The 17,565-nt window shown below is 44.5% G+C and overlaps 1 protein-coding gene across 19 annotated transcripts in view; it reads left to right on the forward strand.

Annotated features, from left to right (window-relative positions):
* Positions 1-17,565, forward strand: part of TNS1 (tensin 1) — a 321,487-nt gene that overhangs the window by 139,000 nt on the left and 164,922 nt on the right. For 2 of the 19 annotated variants that reach the window (XM_082237866.1, XM_082237867.1), the window contains exon 1: positions 16,255-16,636. The exons of 14 other annotated variants lie outside the window; for them this stretch is intronic. In XM_082237866.1, coding sequence (XP_082093992.1) covers positions 16,610-16,636 — 27 coding nt within the window. In that variant the 5' untranslated portion in view covers positions 16,255-16,609. Of the gene's footprint in view, positions 1-16,253; positions 16,637-17,074; positions 17,135-17,565 lie in introns of those variants that run through there. 3 more of the 19 variants (XM_082237868.1, XM_082237873.1, XM_082237865.1) reach the window with 3 other exon arrangements.

Genomic DNA, 17,565 nt, shown 5'->3' on the forward strand with positions numbered 1-17,565 from the left:
TATTAAATGACCTGGAGTCATTCAGAAACAGCTCTTCCTTGAAACAGAAAGCTCAAGGTTGCCAGTGCTCTTTTTTTAGCTTGCAGGATCAACATACAGACAATGTGCTAATATAGCACTGGAAAATTTTGAGGCCCTTTGTTAGTGGAAATTAATGTGAATAGCATCATATTCCTGCTGGGGACTCTGGGATGTGCAGTCCCAGCCCCTTCTTGGCATAATAAGACATTCTGCTCTGAGCACCTGCAGTTGCCACTTCTTCCTTCTCTTCTCGGGTAGGTTTCACAGGTCCCTAGGAGGGCAAGGAATAGGGAAGATGGTTGAGGCAGTAGCAGTGGGTACTTGTGTATTTGACTCCTCATGACACCCCTACACTTTATACAAACCTTTTCTCTGTGTGTAGCCATGCTGTTTCCCCATTCTATACATATCCTTCACTGATTGCATCCATACTATAGTTTATCATGATGAGAAGGAGCCTAGATGAACAGGACTTGCACATTCTCCTGTCCTCTAGCATGGACATGAGAAGGAGATTGGAAGCTTCATTAATTATACTTTACCTTTATGTCAAACTGTGCTTAATCCTTGCTATGGTTTGTTGAAGCAAGCAAGCTTCATAAGCCGTGGTTTTAAATTAGCTTGTTTTAAACATACCAGAGTAACTAACCATGGTCTGCCAGGTTCAAATAAAACAAGAAGCTGTGAGTTAATAAAACCCCCCAGAAACAATTTCTTCCAAACTCTTTTTTTGCAGCTGTGCTGGAAGACCAATGTGGAGAAAGTTCACAGGCCCCAGGCTTGCCAAGGTTCATTCCAATTTTAACAAACCATGGTTTATCGTGATATGCTAACCCAGCCACTGCATTTTACAGTCATACCTCATGTTGCGTCCGCTTCAGGTTGCATTTTTTCGGGTTGCGGACTGCCGAAACCCGGAAGTACCAGACCGGGCTACTTCTGGGTTTCGGCAGTTGCGCATGCGCAGAAGGCCAAATCACAATCTGCGCATGCGCAGATGCGGGTTGCGAACACTGTGGGTTGCAAACGTGCATCCCACATGGATCATGTACGCAACCTGAGCGTCCACTGTACTTACAATCTATTATTTATGTTTTGTTGAGAATGTTGTGATCCTTGAGGGGACAGTAGATATTTTAGTGTTCCCTACAAATACTAGTATTCCACTTTTGACTGTTATGCTCGGATCCCTATCTTACACTTCTTCACTCTGTCCATTTACAGTGACAGAGTATCTGCCCTGCACAGTCTGTTAGGTTACTGAGCCACAAGCAACTTGTTATTGCAAACTAGTGTGGTGTTTTTCCCTTCTTCAGAAATCTAAGTTAATGGGCATGTGTACATTATTAAACAGGCTGTTGGACAGCAGCCAGAGGAGTCTGGGAGCCAAGACTTGGTTAAGCCTGAACATTGTGTTCTCAGGACAGTTGCTCAGGGGATCTGGGCAGACCTGGGAAACCCCGAGAGCAGGAGGAGAGTGAGGAGCAACTTAGGGTTTTCCTCTTGGCGTGGCCTGTATCTATGCCTCTTCTTAACTTGATGGTATTAAGAGTATTTGTGCTGCCTTTCTATCACCTTCCAGCACAGACACACCCGCTCTCTTGTTCTTGGGAATCCAAAACATGTGGGTGTTTTTTTTTTAAAAAAAATACAGCAAGGTATCCAGGGAATGTTCTATCTTTTAACTCAGAGAGCAAGGCTGGAGCCTGCCCCCCCCGGCTCCACTTTGGAAACTTACTTAGAACACCTTCATCTTGTGGCAGCTCACATTAAGAACAGCAAGTAGATGGCAGGCACACTGTTTATCTCTGCACTTTGTCTCTGCAGAGTTCCTACAACCAGTTTGATTTTTAATTATTTTTTTTTGCTGGTGGCAGAACTCTCTTCCACTCATTGGGATGCACATTTACCCAGATTTTGAAGACTTGAAGGCATACCTCCCACTTCCAGCTATAGCAAAGTTTCTCCTTTCTCCTCTCTATTTTGGACAGGCAGAATATATGGCATCAGTAGTACTGGCAGCCAAGAAGGTCCTGTATTAGATTTACACAAAAGTGTGGTTGGGATATACTTCATCTGATGATGGGGAAAGGGGCCTAATAATTTCCCAACATCGCATCAGTTGCTATAACATTACCACTTACCTGAAGGAGTGGGCTGCTTAGTCAGCTGCCATAGCAGCTGCAGCAATGACTCCTGAGCTCTGCCTCCAGTTGGATAGTTTAGATTTAGCCAGCCTACCAAATTGGGTCAATGGCAGGCAGGCTCACTCTGGGGGGCAAGGGGCGGGCCAGACTGGGTCCACAGAGGACTCCACGCAGGTCCACTCCCCAGGAGCAGTCAGGCTGATTGATATCGGTTGTAATCCAGTGCCTTTACCAAATCTCTTGCATTTGTCATCAAGAAAGTTTTGGGCTGATTTGAACCACATAAGGTTGTCACAACTGGTCTTTGGTCAGTGGTGGCCTGCAGGGCAGTGGGCAGCATGACACCTGGGCATGCAAAGAAGTGCTATAAATGACTCCATCCTCAGGTCCTTGCCTAAATTCTCAGGCCTTTTGACATCTTTACCCTATAGAATTTTTCCTCCCCTGGGTTTCTTTGTTTCCTGCATGAAGTAGCCAGGGCTTCCTCCGCCAGGAGCTAGAGTGGAAACCCCCTATTCTTCACCATCTGGTCTAGAGATTTTAACAATACACTGCACTCAGGAACGTAGAGTGAATAGGCATGCTTCTGCTGCAGAGGGATTCCTTCTGGGGAGCATTAGAACCACTTCAGTAACTGCTCTGTTCTCACAGGGGCCAACCAGATGTTCATGGGAAGCCAGAAAGCAGAACCTGAGCACAACAGCACTCCCCTGCCCTGTGATTCCCAGTAACTTGAATACCCAGCACAGTTCCTCAGTCAATGGAGGTAGAACACAGCCATCATGGCAAATGGTAACCTTGTTCTCCATGAATTTGTCGAATCCTCTTTTAAACCCATTCCAAGTTGGTGGCTGCCACTGCCTCTCCAACCCAGGACTTTTCCACACAGACCACGAGTAACTCCTTTTTCCCTTCCCTCCCCCCACTGAGAGCTATGCAAGGCCTCTTCCATCTGGAAGCTGGAGTAGTCAGAGAGTCTATCTCCATTTGACAGTTTATGGGAATCCAGCTTGCTGCCCCCCAGTCTTCTGCTCTTGCTACAACTTTTCAGAAAAGCCCCACCTCTAACTCTAGTCATTCTCTTGCCGCCCACTCACTCTATAGACATATTATTTGGCTTGGTTCTTGAGAAATGGCTGGGAACAGGAAGTAGGTTTTGTGTCACACTGTCTGGATCAGAGGCGATGCTTTCCTCCTACGAGGCTAGGGAGAGATGCTTCTGGGATGTGTCATTGCTTTCCAGCTATGAGGGCAACTTTGGAACACCTGCCTTTAGCAGCTTGGGGCTACAGTTGCTGCTCATGAATCTCTGCTGCTCATGAAAGGAAGAAGAAAAGCAATTGTGCTTCTATTCCCTAGCCTGACGTGAGGAGATCTTCCTTTCCCTTTTGCCAGTATCAAAACATGCCCAGTATCAGCCTAATGAGTGGCAGTGTGTTCCTCTTCAAGATCTTCCAGCTGCCTGGATTGTCCTCACTTTGGCCAGAATGAGTTTAGAGCATCCCCCACAAAGAGCTTCACACAAAGCTAATTTGGCATTAGGGGCAGGATCCAGCAAGCACATTCCTTCAGCGCAGTGATTTATGCTTGTGCAACAGAACATCCCCCCCTCTCTTCACTGTGTGTGTGTGCTCTGCATCTTCCCCAGATCTGCTCTGGAGGGTTGGGGGAACCCCTAGAACAGATTTAGTGGGTGGGTGGGGAGTTCCATTGCTCAAGTGTAAACCCTTGTGCTGATGGGATGATTAGCTGAATACCACACTAGGAGCCTCTCCAGACTTGTGGTTTTTTGCAGGAGTATTCAGCACTTTGCCATTGATGCAATAATGGTGCATTAGTGCTGAATTTACACTGGGCTGTCCACACATCATCTCAATTTATTAGTTGTTCTGTGATGCTTCCCCAACAGTAGTCATTACAATCATTACTGTATGGAAGGGCCCTCTTGCACTACAGTGCAATAAAAGTGGACCGCCGCCCCAAGCATTTGTAGCATAAAATGTTACAGGATTTCAGCAGCAAATTATGGGATTGATTGGAAATGGAGCAGTACGTCTGCCCCAAAACATTTTCAGGCTCAAACAATATGGAAAGCAGTATTGTATATAACGGTCCTCATGCCTTCATGAGTAGAGATTATGATGGATGCACAATAAAAAGATTGTTTGGAGGGGATCTAGGATAAAAATAGGAAAAATAAGGGGTGGAGGTGCCATATGGTGTGGAGATTTCCTCCAGTATTTCACTTTATATAAGCAGCGCCTTTGGTTCCTTCTCTTTCTGTGTTCACCTGCAGGTTTTGTGGTGATGAGGTGTACTTAGTCAACTCGTTCAAGCCCTGACAAAATGCCGTGTGTTGATATGCCCTTAGGAAGCCATGGAAAGCTTGAGCTTATTTTGTATTTGCATTTTTGTCTGCCTCTCACATAATTTTTAATGAAGTTAGCATTCTCAAGATTCCAACAAGATTGCAGGTTGCACAAGAGGAGACTGAGGTGCCATCTAAACACTGGCCCTCAAGACATGTATATCAAGTGGGTGTAGCCAGTGCTAAAAGTTTAAAATGTCTGGGCAGTGAAAAAGGGGGATTCTGTAGCCTGCATGTATAATGCAAATTAAGCAAATACATACTTAGCATAACTCCGCTCATGGAGAAGTGCAGATGTTACTTGAACTCATCCCTTAGCTGCATCACTTTGAGCATTTTCTCTGCACAAATCATCTCCTACAGAGTTACTATCAAACATTGCTAACAAAACCCAGCTGTAACTATGCATGTGGGAATGATAGTGTTCCTGAAAATTACCTTTTTTGTTCATGAATTTGGGGCTTTGTTGTTGTGCTGTGTTTGTATTGTTTGGGGATCAAGCAAATCAAATCAAAACTTTATTAGCAAAGCCAACAGGCCACAGCTGTACAAAAGTTAAAAGTGAGAATAGGGATAAAAGGAAGAAAAGAACAGGCAAAAGGAGGTCCGTCGGGTGAACAGGTCTGTCACTCAGATGGTGGCCCTCAATTTCACAGCTCTCTCGATGTACCTCGTGACCTTCTCTGTTATCTGACTGTTCGTATCAGATAATAGAAAATGCAGTGTAATGTCTGTTGAACGGCCGGGGTTGGAGAGAATGAGTGGAGTAATAATCTCATTCCTTAGGTCTTTGTAAAGAGGGCAAGAAAAAAGGACGTGGGACACTGTTTCCGTGTTACCATCTCCACATGGGCAGAGTCGTTTTTCAAAAGGGGTCTTTTGGTAACGACCTTCGAGTACAGCAGAGGGAAGAACATCCCATCTAGCCAATGTAAAGGCACGTCTGTATTTTGGGATGGTTAGTTTAGACAAATATGAGGCTGGAGAGTCAAAATGAGAAGGGGGAAAGTAGGTATACCATGGGCACAGTTTCTTTAACATAGTCAGGTTGTTTTGTCGTTCGATGTCTTTCAGGCGCTGGCCTATTAGACTCTTTGCTTTGATGAGGCCCATTGATAGTAGGGACTGTGAGTGCAGACCGCATGTAAGGAGTTTTTTATGCACAGTTTTAAACCACTTGCTTTCGTGAGGGTCTTGCATTACTAACGGCAGTAGACCAGGAGGATTCAGATTAAGACGAAGCCAATAATTAAATGTTCTCTGCCAGGTCCGAGTTTCCACAGATGGAAGGCAGGCCTCGAGTCGCAATGCTGCGTTTGGAACACAGGGGGGGACACCGAGTATTTGCCTTAGAAATTTGGACTGGACAGTTTCAAGACTGGAGCAATGGGTCCCCGTCCAGATTTGCGCCCCGTACAGTAACTGCGCCAGTGGTTTTGCTTGATAAACTTCAAGGGCTGCTGGGATGTATCTGCCCCCCTTCGTATAGAAGAAGCGGGACAGCATCTTGATGCTTTGAGCAGCTTTTTCTTTGGCACATTTTTGGTGGACATCCCAGGACCCGGTCGACTGGAAAACGATACCCAGATATTTGAAGGCTTTGACTTGTTCAATTGTCTGGTTATCCATCCTCCAGCTGTACTGTCTGTGTTTCCTTGCAAAAACCATGATTTTGGTTTTCTGATAGTTTATTGCAAGTTGCTCTCTTCTACAGTATGCTGAGAATTCATCTATGAGCCTATTTAAACCTATTCTTGTTCGGGATAGGAGTATCGCATCGTCAGCGTACAAAAGCACTGATATTGCTTTGTCAGCCAGTTTGGGGGCGTGGAAGTCCGGAGATGACAAACAGTTAACCATGGGGATCAAGCAATGTATTACATCGTTTTTCTGTGCAAATCTTTTGTACTCAATATTTCCCAGGATTTCTGCGTGCTTCTATTTTTTTTTTTTTTTTTTAGCTATAAATTTTTAATGTTTCCCCAATGAAATGCAGTTGACAGAGCCTGGAAAGAAGCTGTTGGAATCTCAGGAATGTTGTCGCTGCTTGGAAAAATGGAGTGTGCGACTGTCCCTGGACACTTACTTCCTTTTTGTTCACTTCATCAGCGGCAAGGCACATGGAAGCAACGCTAGCACAATTCAGAACATCATGCAAGACTTCTCCAGGCAGCAGCTCCAGAGAGTGAAGCAGCACCTGTCTAAAACTGGGAAGCATTGTGGGATGTAGCAAATGGGAATAGCTTTCATTGTAAGGAAAGGGTTTGGGGTGGGGTGAGGGGTGGATGACAGTGGGTTTCTAATCATTAGTGTCATCTCAAGCTGAATTTGACAAGTGACTCTGGTGGATTACGTAGTGTCTTTGTCAGCTGATCCATGGTGTGCATTATCTTGCTGGTCCTGTATGCCAGTTGGCCTGACTGCTGTCCATTAGTTTCAGGATAGTAAGGGTTCAGCTTAGATCTGATGGAATGCGTAATGAGCAACATGCTGTAGCAGCTGCTCTGTTCAGGCATTGATTGATTTATCTAGCATACCTACGTTTATGTAAGGCAGTTACAGTGGTACCTTGGGTTAAGAACTTAATTTGCTCCAGAGGTCCGTTCTTAACCTGAAACTGTTCTTAACCTGAAGCACCACTTTAGCTAATGGGGCCTCCTGCTGCTGCTGCACAATTTCTGTTCTCATCCTGAAGCAAAGTTCTTAACCCGAGGTACTATTTCTGGGTTAGTGGAGTCTGTAACCTGAAGTGTCTATAACCTGAAGTGTCTGTAACCCGAGGTACCACTGTATTTGGGTGCAGAAGCATAACCTTCAATAAAACCCTGAAGTCTAACATCAGCAGCAGCACACACATATGTAGTCACAAAAATTTCTGGAAGCCACAGGAGGGAAGAGTGCTCTTGTGCTCAGATAGAGCTTGCCAGTGTCCCACGAACATCTGGTGAGCCACTGAGAACAGGGTGATGGATTAGATGGTCCTTTGGCCTAATCCAGCAGGTTCTTCTGATGTTCTTATATATTTGTAGTTACATATCATTGAACCAGTGTGGTGTAGTGGTTAAGAGCGGTAGTCTCGTAATCTGGGGAACCGGGTTCGTGTCTCCTCTCCTCCACATGCAGCTGCTGGGTGACCTTGGGCCAGTCACACTTCTTGAAGTCTCTCAGCCCCACTCACCTCACAGAGTGTTTGTTGTGGGGGAGGAAGGGAAAGGAGATTGTTGGCCGCTTTGAGACTCCTGAAGGGGAGTGAAAGGCGGGATATCAAATCCAAACAACTCTTCTTCTTCTTCTTCTTCTTCTTCTTCTTCTTCTTCTTCTATGAAATACTAAAGTTGAAAGTGTTTGGGTGTTTCTTTTTTCCCTTTTTAATAAGATACCTTCAATGGTGTGAAGGTAATTACGGAATGAATGATTGACCCTGGCCACACCCGTATACTTTGTTTCATTTCCTATGTTGTTCAGCCTTCACACAGGATTGCCACAGAATTCCCAGATTTGTTACTTCTGGAGCTGGTCAGAAATCTAGCATACAATCTCAAAGTAAGGTAGTCTTGCTCTGATCAGTGATCCAGACCCAGAGCAGAAACTTCCACTTTAGGTTTATTGTGGCATGGCTGTGTACAACTGGTTCTGTTTAAATGAACTTTTATTGCAATTTCCATAGTATAATTAGAGAGTCACTGTATAATAAGTAGTAGAGAACTTAATCCATAAAGAGCACATGAGCTTCTACCACATGCTTCAGATGTACACCATTCTGTTGCAGGATAAATAAATTCTGTGCCACATTTTTTAAAAAAGGGGTAAGTTCATAATGCCCTTTGGTGTTGCCATCCTTTTCATGTGTAGGATGAAGAGTGCTTGTAAAAAGCCACTCTGAGATGGAAGTACATGGCTGCGTTTTCATTTCAGTTGGCAATACCCTTGTATGGCTTTGCACGGCTTTTGGGTTGACATTTACAGTGGTTGCAAATTGTATCATTCCTTTGCTGTGTACTTTCAGCAGCAGCTCCACTAAACTTTCTTTCAACTCTTTTGCCAACTGGCAGAATGAGTCAGAGGGATGCAGTCTGAGTCAGCAGGCTCTGCCTATCTGTGGCTATCTAAAGTAGAAGCCTTAACTTGGTAACTTTCACAGGGCTATTGCAACACAGACGAGAATTGCGAACCATCTGAAAGGTCTCAGTTGGTTCATGAACCTTGATCTAGTCAGAAATCAGAGCTTGGAATAGGCAGATACGGAAAAAGTAAAATCCAGTCTTGGAGGAAAGCGTTTATGTTTTTTCTGTCACACCAGGAGTGGCCAATCTGGTTCCCTCCAGATGTTGTTGGACTACAACTCCCAGCATCCCTGACTATTGGGCCATGTTGGATGGGGCCGATCATAGCTGGTCAGAGCTGATCGGAGGGAACCACATTGGTTACCTGCACATCTCACTATCTGCCAGTTGTAGCTCTGGATAGGAAGACACCTTGAATGACAAAGAAGCAAATGAGAAACCTAAATTTAAGAGCTGCACAGTTGTAAAAAAAATGGCAGGAGGAACGTTGACCCGTATTGAATGCTGTTGGAAGCTCATTGTAAGCTTTCTCTGATCCCTGCTGGCACAGCTTGTGTTTATGGCTGAAGAGGGGCAAGGTACAAATGCTTTAAATATATAAATATTTCTTTTGCTTAGAGCAAAATAAAATCAGTCCCACCCAGGCAAGAGGAATCAGCCATCCCTGCATCTGACCATTCTTTGCAATCCAGAAAACTGTTTGACACATCTAGACACATCTAGGGAACAGATGTATTTCCAAATAATGTATCGGGTATGTATTTATTAAGTGCATGGAAAATAGGTTAGGTGGGAAGGCAGGGTATTTGCAAAATTCAGGTGAATTATTGGGAGTTTTGGTAAACTGAACATATCTAAATGTGTTGAATTGTTTCTTTAAATGTAAAGGTTCATCATTGTTCCACCCGGTGTATATGTCTTTAAGGGGCCAGAGCAAGGGCCAGAGCAAAATAACAAGACCCAGCTTTACAGCTGTGAAACATAGCAGGTGCTGCTGAGTTGTATTGATTAAGCTGTGTCAGCAATTGGGTGTAGTATATAAGGAGCCTAGACAGCATCTTAAAAAGTAGAGACATCACCTTGCCAACAAAGGTCCGTATAGTAAAAGCTACGGTTTTCCCAGTAGTGATGTATGGAAGTGAGAGCTGGACCATAAAGAAGGCTGATCGCCGAAGAATTGATGCTTTTGAATTATGGTGCTGGAGGAGACACTTGAGAGTCCCATGGACTGCAAGAAGATCAAATGTATCCATTCTGAAGGAAATCAGCCCTGAGTGCTCACTGGAAGGACAGATCGTGAAGCTGAGGCTCTAATACTTTGGCCACCTCATGAGAAGAGAAGACTCCCTGGAAAAGACCCTGATGTTGGGAAAGATGGAGGGCACAAGGAGAAGGGGACGACAGAGGATGAGATGGTTGGATGGTGTTCTTGAAGCTACCAGCATGAGTTTGATCAAACTGTGGGAGGCAGTGGAGGACAGAAGTGCCTGGCGTGCTCTGGTCCATGGGGTCACAAAGAGTCGGACATGACTAAATGACTAAACAACAACAACAACAACAACAACAACAACATATAAGGAGTAGCACTTAGCTCTCCCATTACCCTGGGGGATGGGTTGGTGGTTGGGTCTGGTTTGTTGTTGATGTATTTAGTGTAAATGGAGTTTTTGTTTTTCTTATTAAAACCTTGTTTAAGTACTTTTTGAGTCCCTTTTTAATGCTTGGTCTCCCCAGCAAGCTCTCTGCAGCGCTACTAAACTGCAAATAGCCAACAAAATGAACCTCTTAAATGTAAAAATGGAGGGAGGAGTCATGTATCAGATGGATAGCAACTCAATGGTATGGGAAAGGAGATACAAGCAGTGGACAGAGAGCAGCATCTTTGGTCATGTAAGATGAAGGATTTATGGAAAAACATGTAGAGAAAAGAGGAGAAGACAAATATGTAAAAAAGTACAAGACTGGAAAATTAAATCAAACCCAAACCCAGAAGGTCCGTTTTAGCACAATTAAGTTGGAGAAAATGGGCATTTATTCTATGAGAGATGGCAGAGTAGGCCAGAATAGAAGATTGGGGCAAGAGATGAGTTGAAAAATTAAAGTAACAAAAATTGTAGGTCATCATTCTTAAGGTGGTGTTGAACTCAAAATGAACATATAATGTAAAAATAAGGGGGCCTAATACTGATCTCTCAAGAACTCCTGTAAAGGGGAAAAACTGTAAAAAACGAACAATTGGAAAACTCCTTAAAAGAGCGATGAGAAAGTTGTTATTAAAATCATGAGAAAACAATGCCTGAAAAATGTAAGATAGAAAGGAGAAATGAATGGTTGTCTGAATCAGAGACTGTATTGGAGATGAGCCCAGCACTAGATGTGCAGAATATTAACTCTTAGATTTTGCTGAAAGGAGATATGCAATTGGCAATATGCGTCAGAAAAGAGCAAAACCAGATTGAAAAGGATCTATAAGAGAAAGTGAAAGAGAGGAAAGTAGCAAAACAACCCTAGGCATGTCTATTCCTAAGTAAACCACAGAATAAGATTATCAATAAGATAAGATAAGAACAAAGGAAGAAAAGACTTTAAAAATAAAATAAAAAGGCCCACAAGGGCAGAATTAAAGGAAGAACTGGAAGACAGAAACATGGCAAATGTAGAATAGAACCTAGAAGGAAAGTTCAAAAGGGTAATAGAATTTTACATGGGAACTTGGTCAAGAGGATTAGTATTAGCATGGATTTAAATGGAAACAAATCAGATAAGGTAGAGAAAAAGAAGCAAAGGAATCAGCATCTTAATGATATGGAAGAAATGGCAGAAAAAAAGCAATGCAGAAGAAGATGTTCAGAATGAAGGGCGGATAGAAAAAAGTCTTGTCCGAAGAAAATTCACTAAAAGCTAGTGGACAAAAGAAAGATGAGCATGGGTGGCAGGTTGAAGAAGTAAAGTAAAGAGCTGAAGAAAACATAAAACTGCAATGAAAGTATTCAGGAGAAGAATGATCTTTACACCATAGACCTTCAGCAGAATGAAGGGTAGAGATAACAAACATTTGGAGTAAACAGGATGACAGAAGAAAAAGAAAGCATGATCAACACAACAGAGCAAAACAGACAAGCGAGAAAGGAAGTACAGAGGTAAGTGATGATGTTGCAGAGTGTGCGAAGGAAGCAGATGAAAGCCGATAGATATAAACAGAAGTTCTTGGGATCACATGACCGATGGTCAAATGACAACATGAGACAGAGGAGGAATGCGAAGGAGAATATTGAATATGGAGGAATAAAATAATAAATGGTGATCTAATAAGTTCATTAACAGAACAACAAGAAGAAACAACAACAAGATCTTGGATATTATCAGCTGTGTGAGCAGGGCTCCCCCCCCCCGCTGGAACTTGCCAGAGCTCAGTTCTGGCACCAATCAGGTGGGTGCCATTGCCAGTATAAGAGAACAAGGGAGGCGCTCATGTTGACTTTCAGACCTCTTTTTCAAGAAAAATAGCACTGTGTGTGAGCAAGGGGAAGGAAAGAGCTCCAGAAGATATGAGGATGTCTGCTCAGATGCCCACAGGAGGGTGAGGCACTAAGGAGGGGGGAGGAGAGGAAAAAAACCAGATCAAAGATTGACTCATCAAGCATTGAGCATCGCCTTTCCAGATGACCTGTTTATTGAGCACCTAATTTGCTTGCACAATGCCTGTCTGGATGTTAGATTATATCCAATCTTTATTGAGCATTCATTCTGATTTGCTAGTGGGGTGTTTATATGTCTTCTTGTTATTCAGACACCCCAGACTTTTTGATGCATTTCCCCATAACTTTGTAAATGGCAAAAAAATCTGATTCTTTTTTAAAAGTGGATTCGTTGGGCTGGGGCAACAAAGCCCTTTAATCCAGTTTAACTGCAGAAACCTACGGTTCTAATATGTGCTTGTATCCCTCCTGCATAATAGTGACAGTCTGGAGGAACCACAGTCCTTTTTTGGAAACTGTGTACTGTGCCCTGCTTTGATACTCTCCCCATCCCTGCTTTTGTGGTCCAAGAGAGGTAGCAGAATGAGGAGAATGGTTGATTGCAGCTGGATAGGTTAGTCACTAATTCAATGGCCTTCTCTGGCCAATGACGTGAGGGGAAGTGTAGTACCCATCCACCAGGTCTTCCAAAAAGGAAATGCACTGCTCTCTACAGTGGAAGATTTCAAACATCAGTCCATACATCGTATAAATAATATAGAAGGTTCCCATTGCCAGCAGTCAGGTGGACACTTTGCATACTGAAGAAATCAATTCATGAAGAGTACAGGCACCATCTTTCAGTTCAGCCACACTTCTGTGCAAAAGCAGGGAAGGGGTGGGCACAGCTGAAGCAGCCTGAGCACAGGCAGGGAGAACTGTGGAAGAGCAGGCGACAAGGGAAGGACCCGTGGATATCCATTCATTTGGCAATTAGTGTCTTGGAAGGACACCGCTTGAGACTTTCTGGCTTTCTCCATCCCCAAGAGCTTATCCTGGTATGTCACCTCTCATTCTCTAAAGTATTCAGTGGTGGCCAGGCACTCTGCAGGGTCACAGCATTGTTCAGGCTCCCCTTCCAAGCTTCCATCTTCGGCAAGCTCACATGGCCGAGTCCGGGAACGGCAGCAAATCCCTTCAGACTTAACTTGGTTTTAAAATGTTCCCCTCTCTTTCTTCTTTTGTTTGAGACATTTGGCGGCTCCAGCTTTTTAGAAGCAGCCATCTCCGAGACAAATGCCCCTAATGTGCAAGCCACAACTGGATCCAGATGTGCAATAAAGTTGCAGCGTAGGGATGGGAAGAGGGGGAGGCACCCGGAAAGCTTGACTCATCAAGGGCCGACTGTGTTTTGGGAGGTATAGGCTTCTGGCCAGGGAGGTGTGTGAGCGGGGGGATCATAATGCATGCAGTGCGACTCCCCTTGAGCTGATGGAAATTTTTAAAAAGGCTGAGAGAAGAATTAATCCCAGAAGTAAGGGAGGGACCAGTTCCTGTGCTGTCTTCCAAAGAACTGCCCTTAAAGGAACTGTCCAGCTGCCCAAATGTTTGGGCAGTTTAAAAGGAGCTCAGTGGAACCTTCCCGCTGCCTGGATTTCATTGATGTTGCAATTGTACCTGGTGAATGCTAGCATCTGCCATGAGTAAGTGAATGTAAAATGTCAGTTCCTCTGTGTCTCTCGGAGGATCCTGCAAGGGGCGGGGGGAGGTTCAGGAGAGAAAGGATGGGCTAATAGAAGGGCAGGGCTGTGGGTATTTCATACTTGCTTAATAGGCACTGTGGAGCCTGGTCCAGAAATTTCTCTTACAAACGTCGTTGGTCTTGATACTCCCACAGAATCAGAAGTAAAATGCAGCCTTTGTGCACAAGTCTGCCTATTCTGAGCACATCTTTCATCTCCCTGTTGGGCATTTTCCTGTCTAAAAACACCCCTCTCCAGCTGATTCCCTTCCATTCCACAGGGTTACAAATATAGGTGTGTACCCTTGTCAGCCAAGGTTGTGTGTGGTCCTCTAGGTGTTACTGGACTGTAACACCCATAATCTCTAACCATTGACCATGGCTGGGCTGATGGGAGGTGGAGGGCCACAAGTCCTCCCCCCCCGCAACTGCTAGAATATTGAGGGTGGGTGGAGAAGCAGCTTGGGAGACCAGGGTTCAAATCCCCACTCAGCATGAAGCTCAAAGGGTGACCCTGGGCCAGCCACTGTCTCTCAGCCTGACCAACCTCACAGGGCTGTTGTGAGGATGAAATGAGAAGGGGATAATTTTGTTTGCTTCCTCAAGCTCCTTGGAAGAAAAATGGAAATATAAATAGATAGAAATAAATAAATCTGGAATCAAAAAAAGGGCTGGTGAAGTTTGCATGTAACATATAAGTTTATGTCCTTGAGTCAGAGAAATGCAGTTTTTGTATTCCTCTTTTTCAGCCTTACAGCACAATTCTATGCATAGCTATTCAGAAAAGTTCCATTGGATTCAATGATAGTAAGTGAGTATAGGACTACAGCCTTAGACTTGGCCTTACTCTCATTCTCAATTGCTGTTCTCCGCATTGTCAGGGAATAGCCAAAACCTTACCCAGTAATTACGAGTTAAGGCGGGGCGCATCATGGCCTGTCCCTCATCTTCTGTGTATGATCTGACATGGACAGCTAGGTAAACAAAACTGGGAAATGGTGAGTGTCTTGTCTAAACATTCCTTGAGACTCCTTTTGCTGGTTGTAAAAGGATTAATGGAAGCAGGGCTCTATGCTGAACACAATTTATGACACGGTATTCCGTGTGTGTAAGAGCAATTGCATTCTGTGGGACTTCAGAACTTTAGGAAGTGACTGCTCTCTAGCATTCTATAGAAATTGATTTGTCTGGGGGAAGGGCCAGAGCTCAGTGGGAGAGAATCCGCTTTGCATGCTGAAGGTTCCAGGTTCAACCTCTGGCTTGGGAAAATTCCTTGTTTGAAACTCTGGAGAGCTACTTCCAGCCAATGTAGACAATATTGAGCTGGATGGACTAGCGGTCTGACTCTGTTCCTATGTTATCTGAGAACAGATCACACTTGCAAAGATGTTGGGCTGTCTGGACTATTTATATGGGGTTTCTTTGGGTTGCCTACAAATGCAGCAGCCTGAAGCGGCTGGATCCTGAGTAGTAGTGCCACCCCAGAGTGTAAGTCAGGGAGTCCTTTATTTAAAAATGTTTCCCCATATTAAAATCCCTGTAGGGGAAAACTTATAGCTCAACCCAATTCCTGCATCGTTGGTTTTCTTCTTGCAAGAAATCTTTAAGCACAGGTGGGCATTAACAAATGTGATCCTCCCACTTGCAGTCTAAAGTGGTCAGTGGAGGCTGACCCACTAGGGACAATGGAGCACTGCCTCACCAACCTCAGTCTGCCCTCCTGCCACCTGCCTGATTTCTTACCTACAACCAGTCCAGATCATGACACTGGCTGTCAGCTCCTTCCTCCTTAGCCTCATGGTTGTCCTTGTAGAACTTGGAAGGTGGGAGGATGGGGTCAAAACTAGAATGAATTGGCTGTGGCGCCACCTACTGTTGGTCTCCCTGCCTTCTGCCCTACCACTCCCAAAGGGAGCAAGCCAAACACTGAAAGCAGTGCAATCGATTCTCTCACCTCAGAACTCTGCCCCCTCATGCCCACCTTAGTGAGCTGCGCTTGTGGGCCAGGCCAGCATGAGTTCTGTGGAGGGGTCATTTTCGAAGATGGAGCATGAGGTATAGCTTTCCTGAGAAAGGCCCCAGGACACCTCTGCTCTCCATTAAGAATGGCATGGCAGACATGCCCCATTTTCCAGCTCTGTGTCTGGACAGGCTGATAAGACTCAGACGGGCAGCCCGTTTGCATAAGGAATTTGCAATGTTTTATTTCACCCTCCCCTCCAAGAAACAATCCATTCTCTCCCCGCCCCTTGGACTCCCACTCTGATTCTTCATACGGGCTAGCTTACGAATGCCATGCCCTTTAAAGCCGAAGGAGGGGAAAAGAGCCCCGCACAGCTAGTGGTGTTGTTTTTGGGCGTGTGTGATGTTGTACTTGGACAGTGATGCATTGACGGGTGGGGTGGGGGGGGGAGAGAGGCTGTGCTAATAAGGTGGAGATTGGGAAGGAAAATCCCTTTTGAGTCTGAAAGCTTTTTCCTCTCTGCTTAATCACACTGCACACCCTGCTCTTCCAAGCTCACCACCCCAGAAAGCCCCAGACAAGCAGGTCTGCCTCCCCTTTCACCGATGTCTGAAATCAAGACCTTGGCTCCTCTCCATCTTCAACAGAATACTGTGTAACTTCTTCCTCCTCTCTGCCAGCTTTGACTAACAGCATCTGCACTGGCTAACTTTTGCACAAACAATTGCTGCTTCTTGCTTCACTATGGCAGAAGGAGAAGCTCACTAAGGTGAGGCCAAGAGTTTCCTGTCCCTTGGATGTAGTAACCATCTTGGAGGTGCAATTTGAGATAGAACAGCGCAGCGAGATGGATTTTGGAAGCGTAATGAACCAGGTACTATTTATCTGTCTTTTTTCTCCCCCTCCCCTGATTTAATAGGGAAGTTGGGAGAAGTGTCAGTGGGAAATCAGAAGAACCGCTTGAAAGTGAGTGAAGAAGTGTATTTAGTTTAATCACAAAAATTCTAGGGGCTAGAAGTATACAGGGATTATAAAATGAGTTGCAAAATGGTGACAGCTAAAAAAACCAGCTGGGCATTTGGGGAAAGCATTAAACATCTGAAGAAAGTTAGGAATATGCTGTTGAAGGATTATGTTCTGTACCGTTCTTCTGTTCCCATAGTAATCTATTTTCAGTTCAGTGTGCTTCTGTGTTCTCTCCTTTTTATTGGGACAGGCGTATCTTTCCTTCGGTATGTAAAGGAGATGGTCTGTCATTCAGCACCCATAACCCTGCTAGCACCACTGTTAGCTGGCATAAAGGAATATACTGTAGCAGGCAAGTTTGATGGGGCAGTTTTGGATTCAGCACTGTGAAAGTGAGGAGGAGAAGGTGGGTGCCGGCACATAAACTTTGCCCCCTCCACCTGTTGGCTCATCAGTTTGGTAAGGATTATGGGGCATATAATTGGAATGAGCGTGTAAGGCGTTTGCAGGCAGCAATCAGAAGAAAGTGCTAAAGTTAGATTTCAAAAGGGTGACGTTCTTTTATATCAGAAGGAGATGTGTAAAGCAAAATTCAGATTTGACCACTTTCCTAAATCCCCAGCATAGAGACATGCACACACATCACCTGCCAAGTCTGATTAACTTTACCATCAGAGCAGAAGTGATCCTTGTCATTGATTGTTCATTATGCGCGACTGTGGAATTTTTTTTTGGTATCATGTTCATATATTTAGTAAGCACTTCAGTGGTAGAATCAGTGTGTCACATGAACTGCAGGTAACATTAGCTTTGATTTTTAGTAGCAATTGTAAGGAG

The sequence above is a fragment of the Podarcis vaucheri genome, assembly GCF_965113315.1.
Source record: "Podarcis vaucheri genome assembly, chromosome: 1".
NCBI lineage: Eukaryota > Metazoa > Chordata > Lepidosauria > Squamata > Lacertidae > Podarcis > Podarcis vaucheri.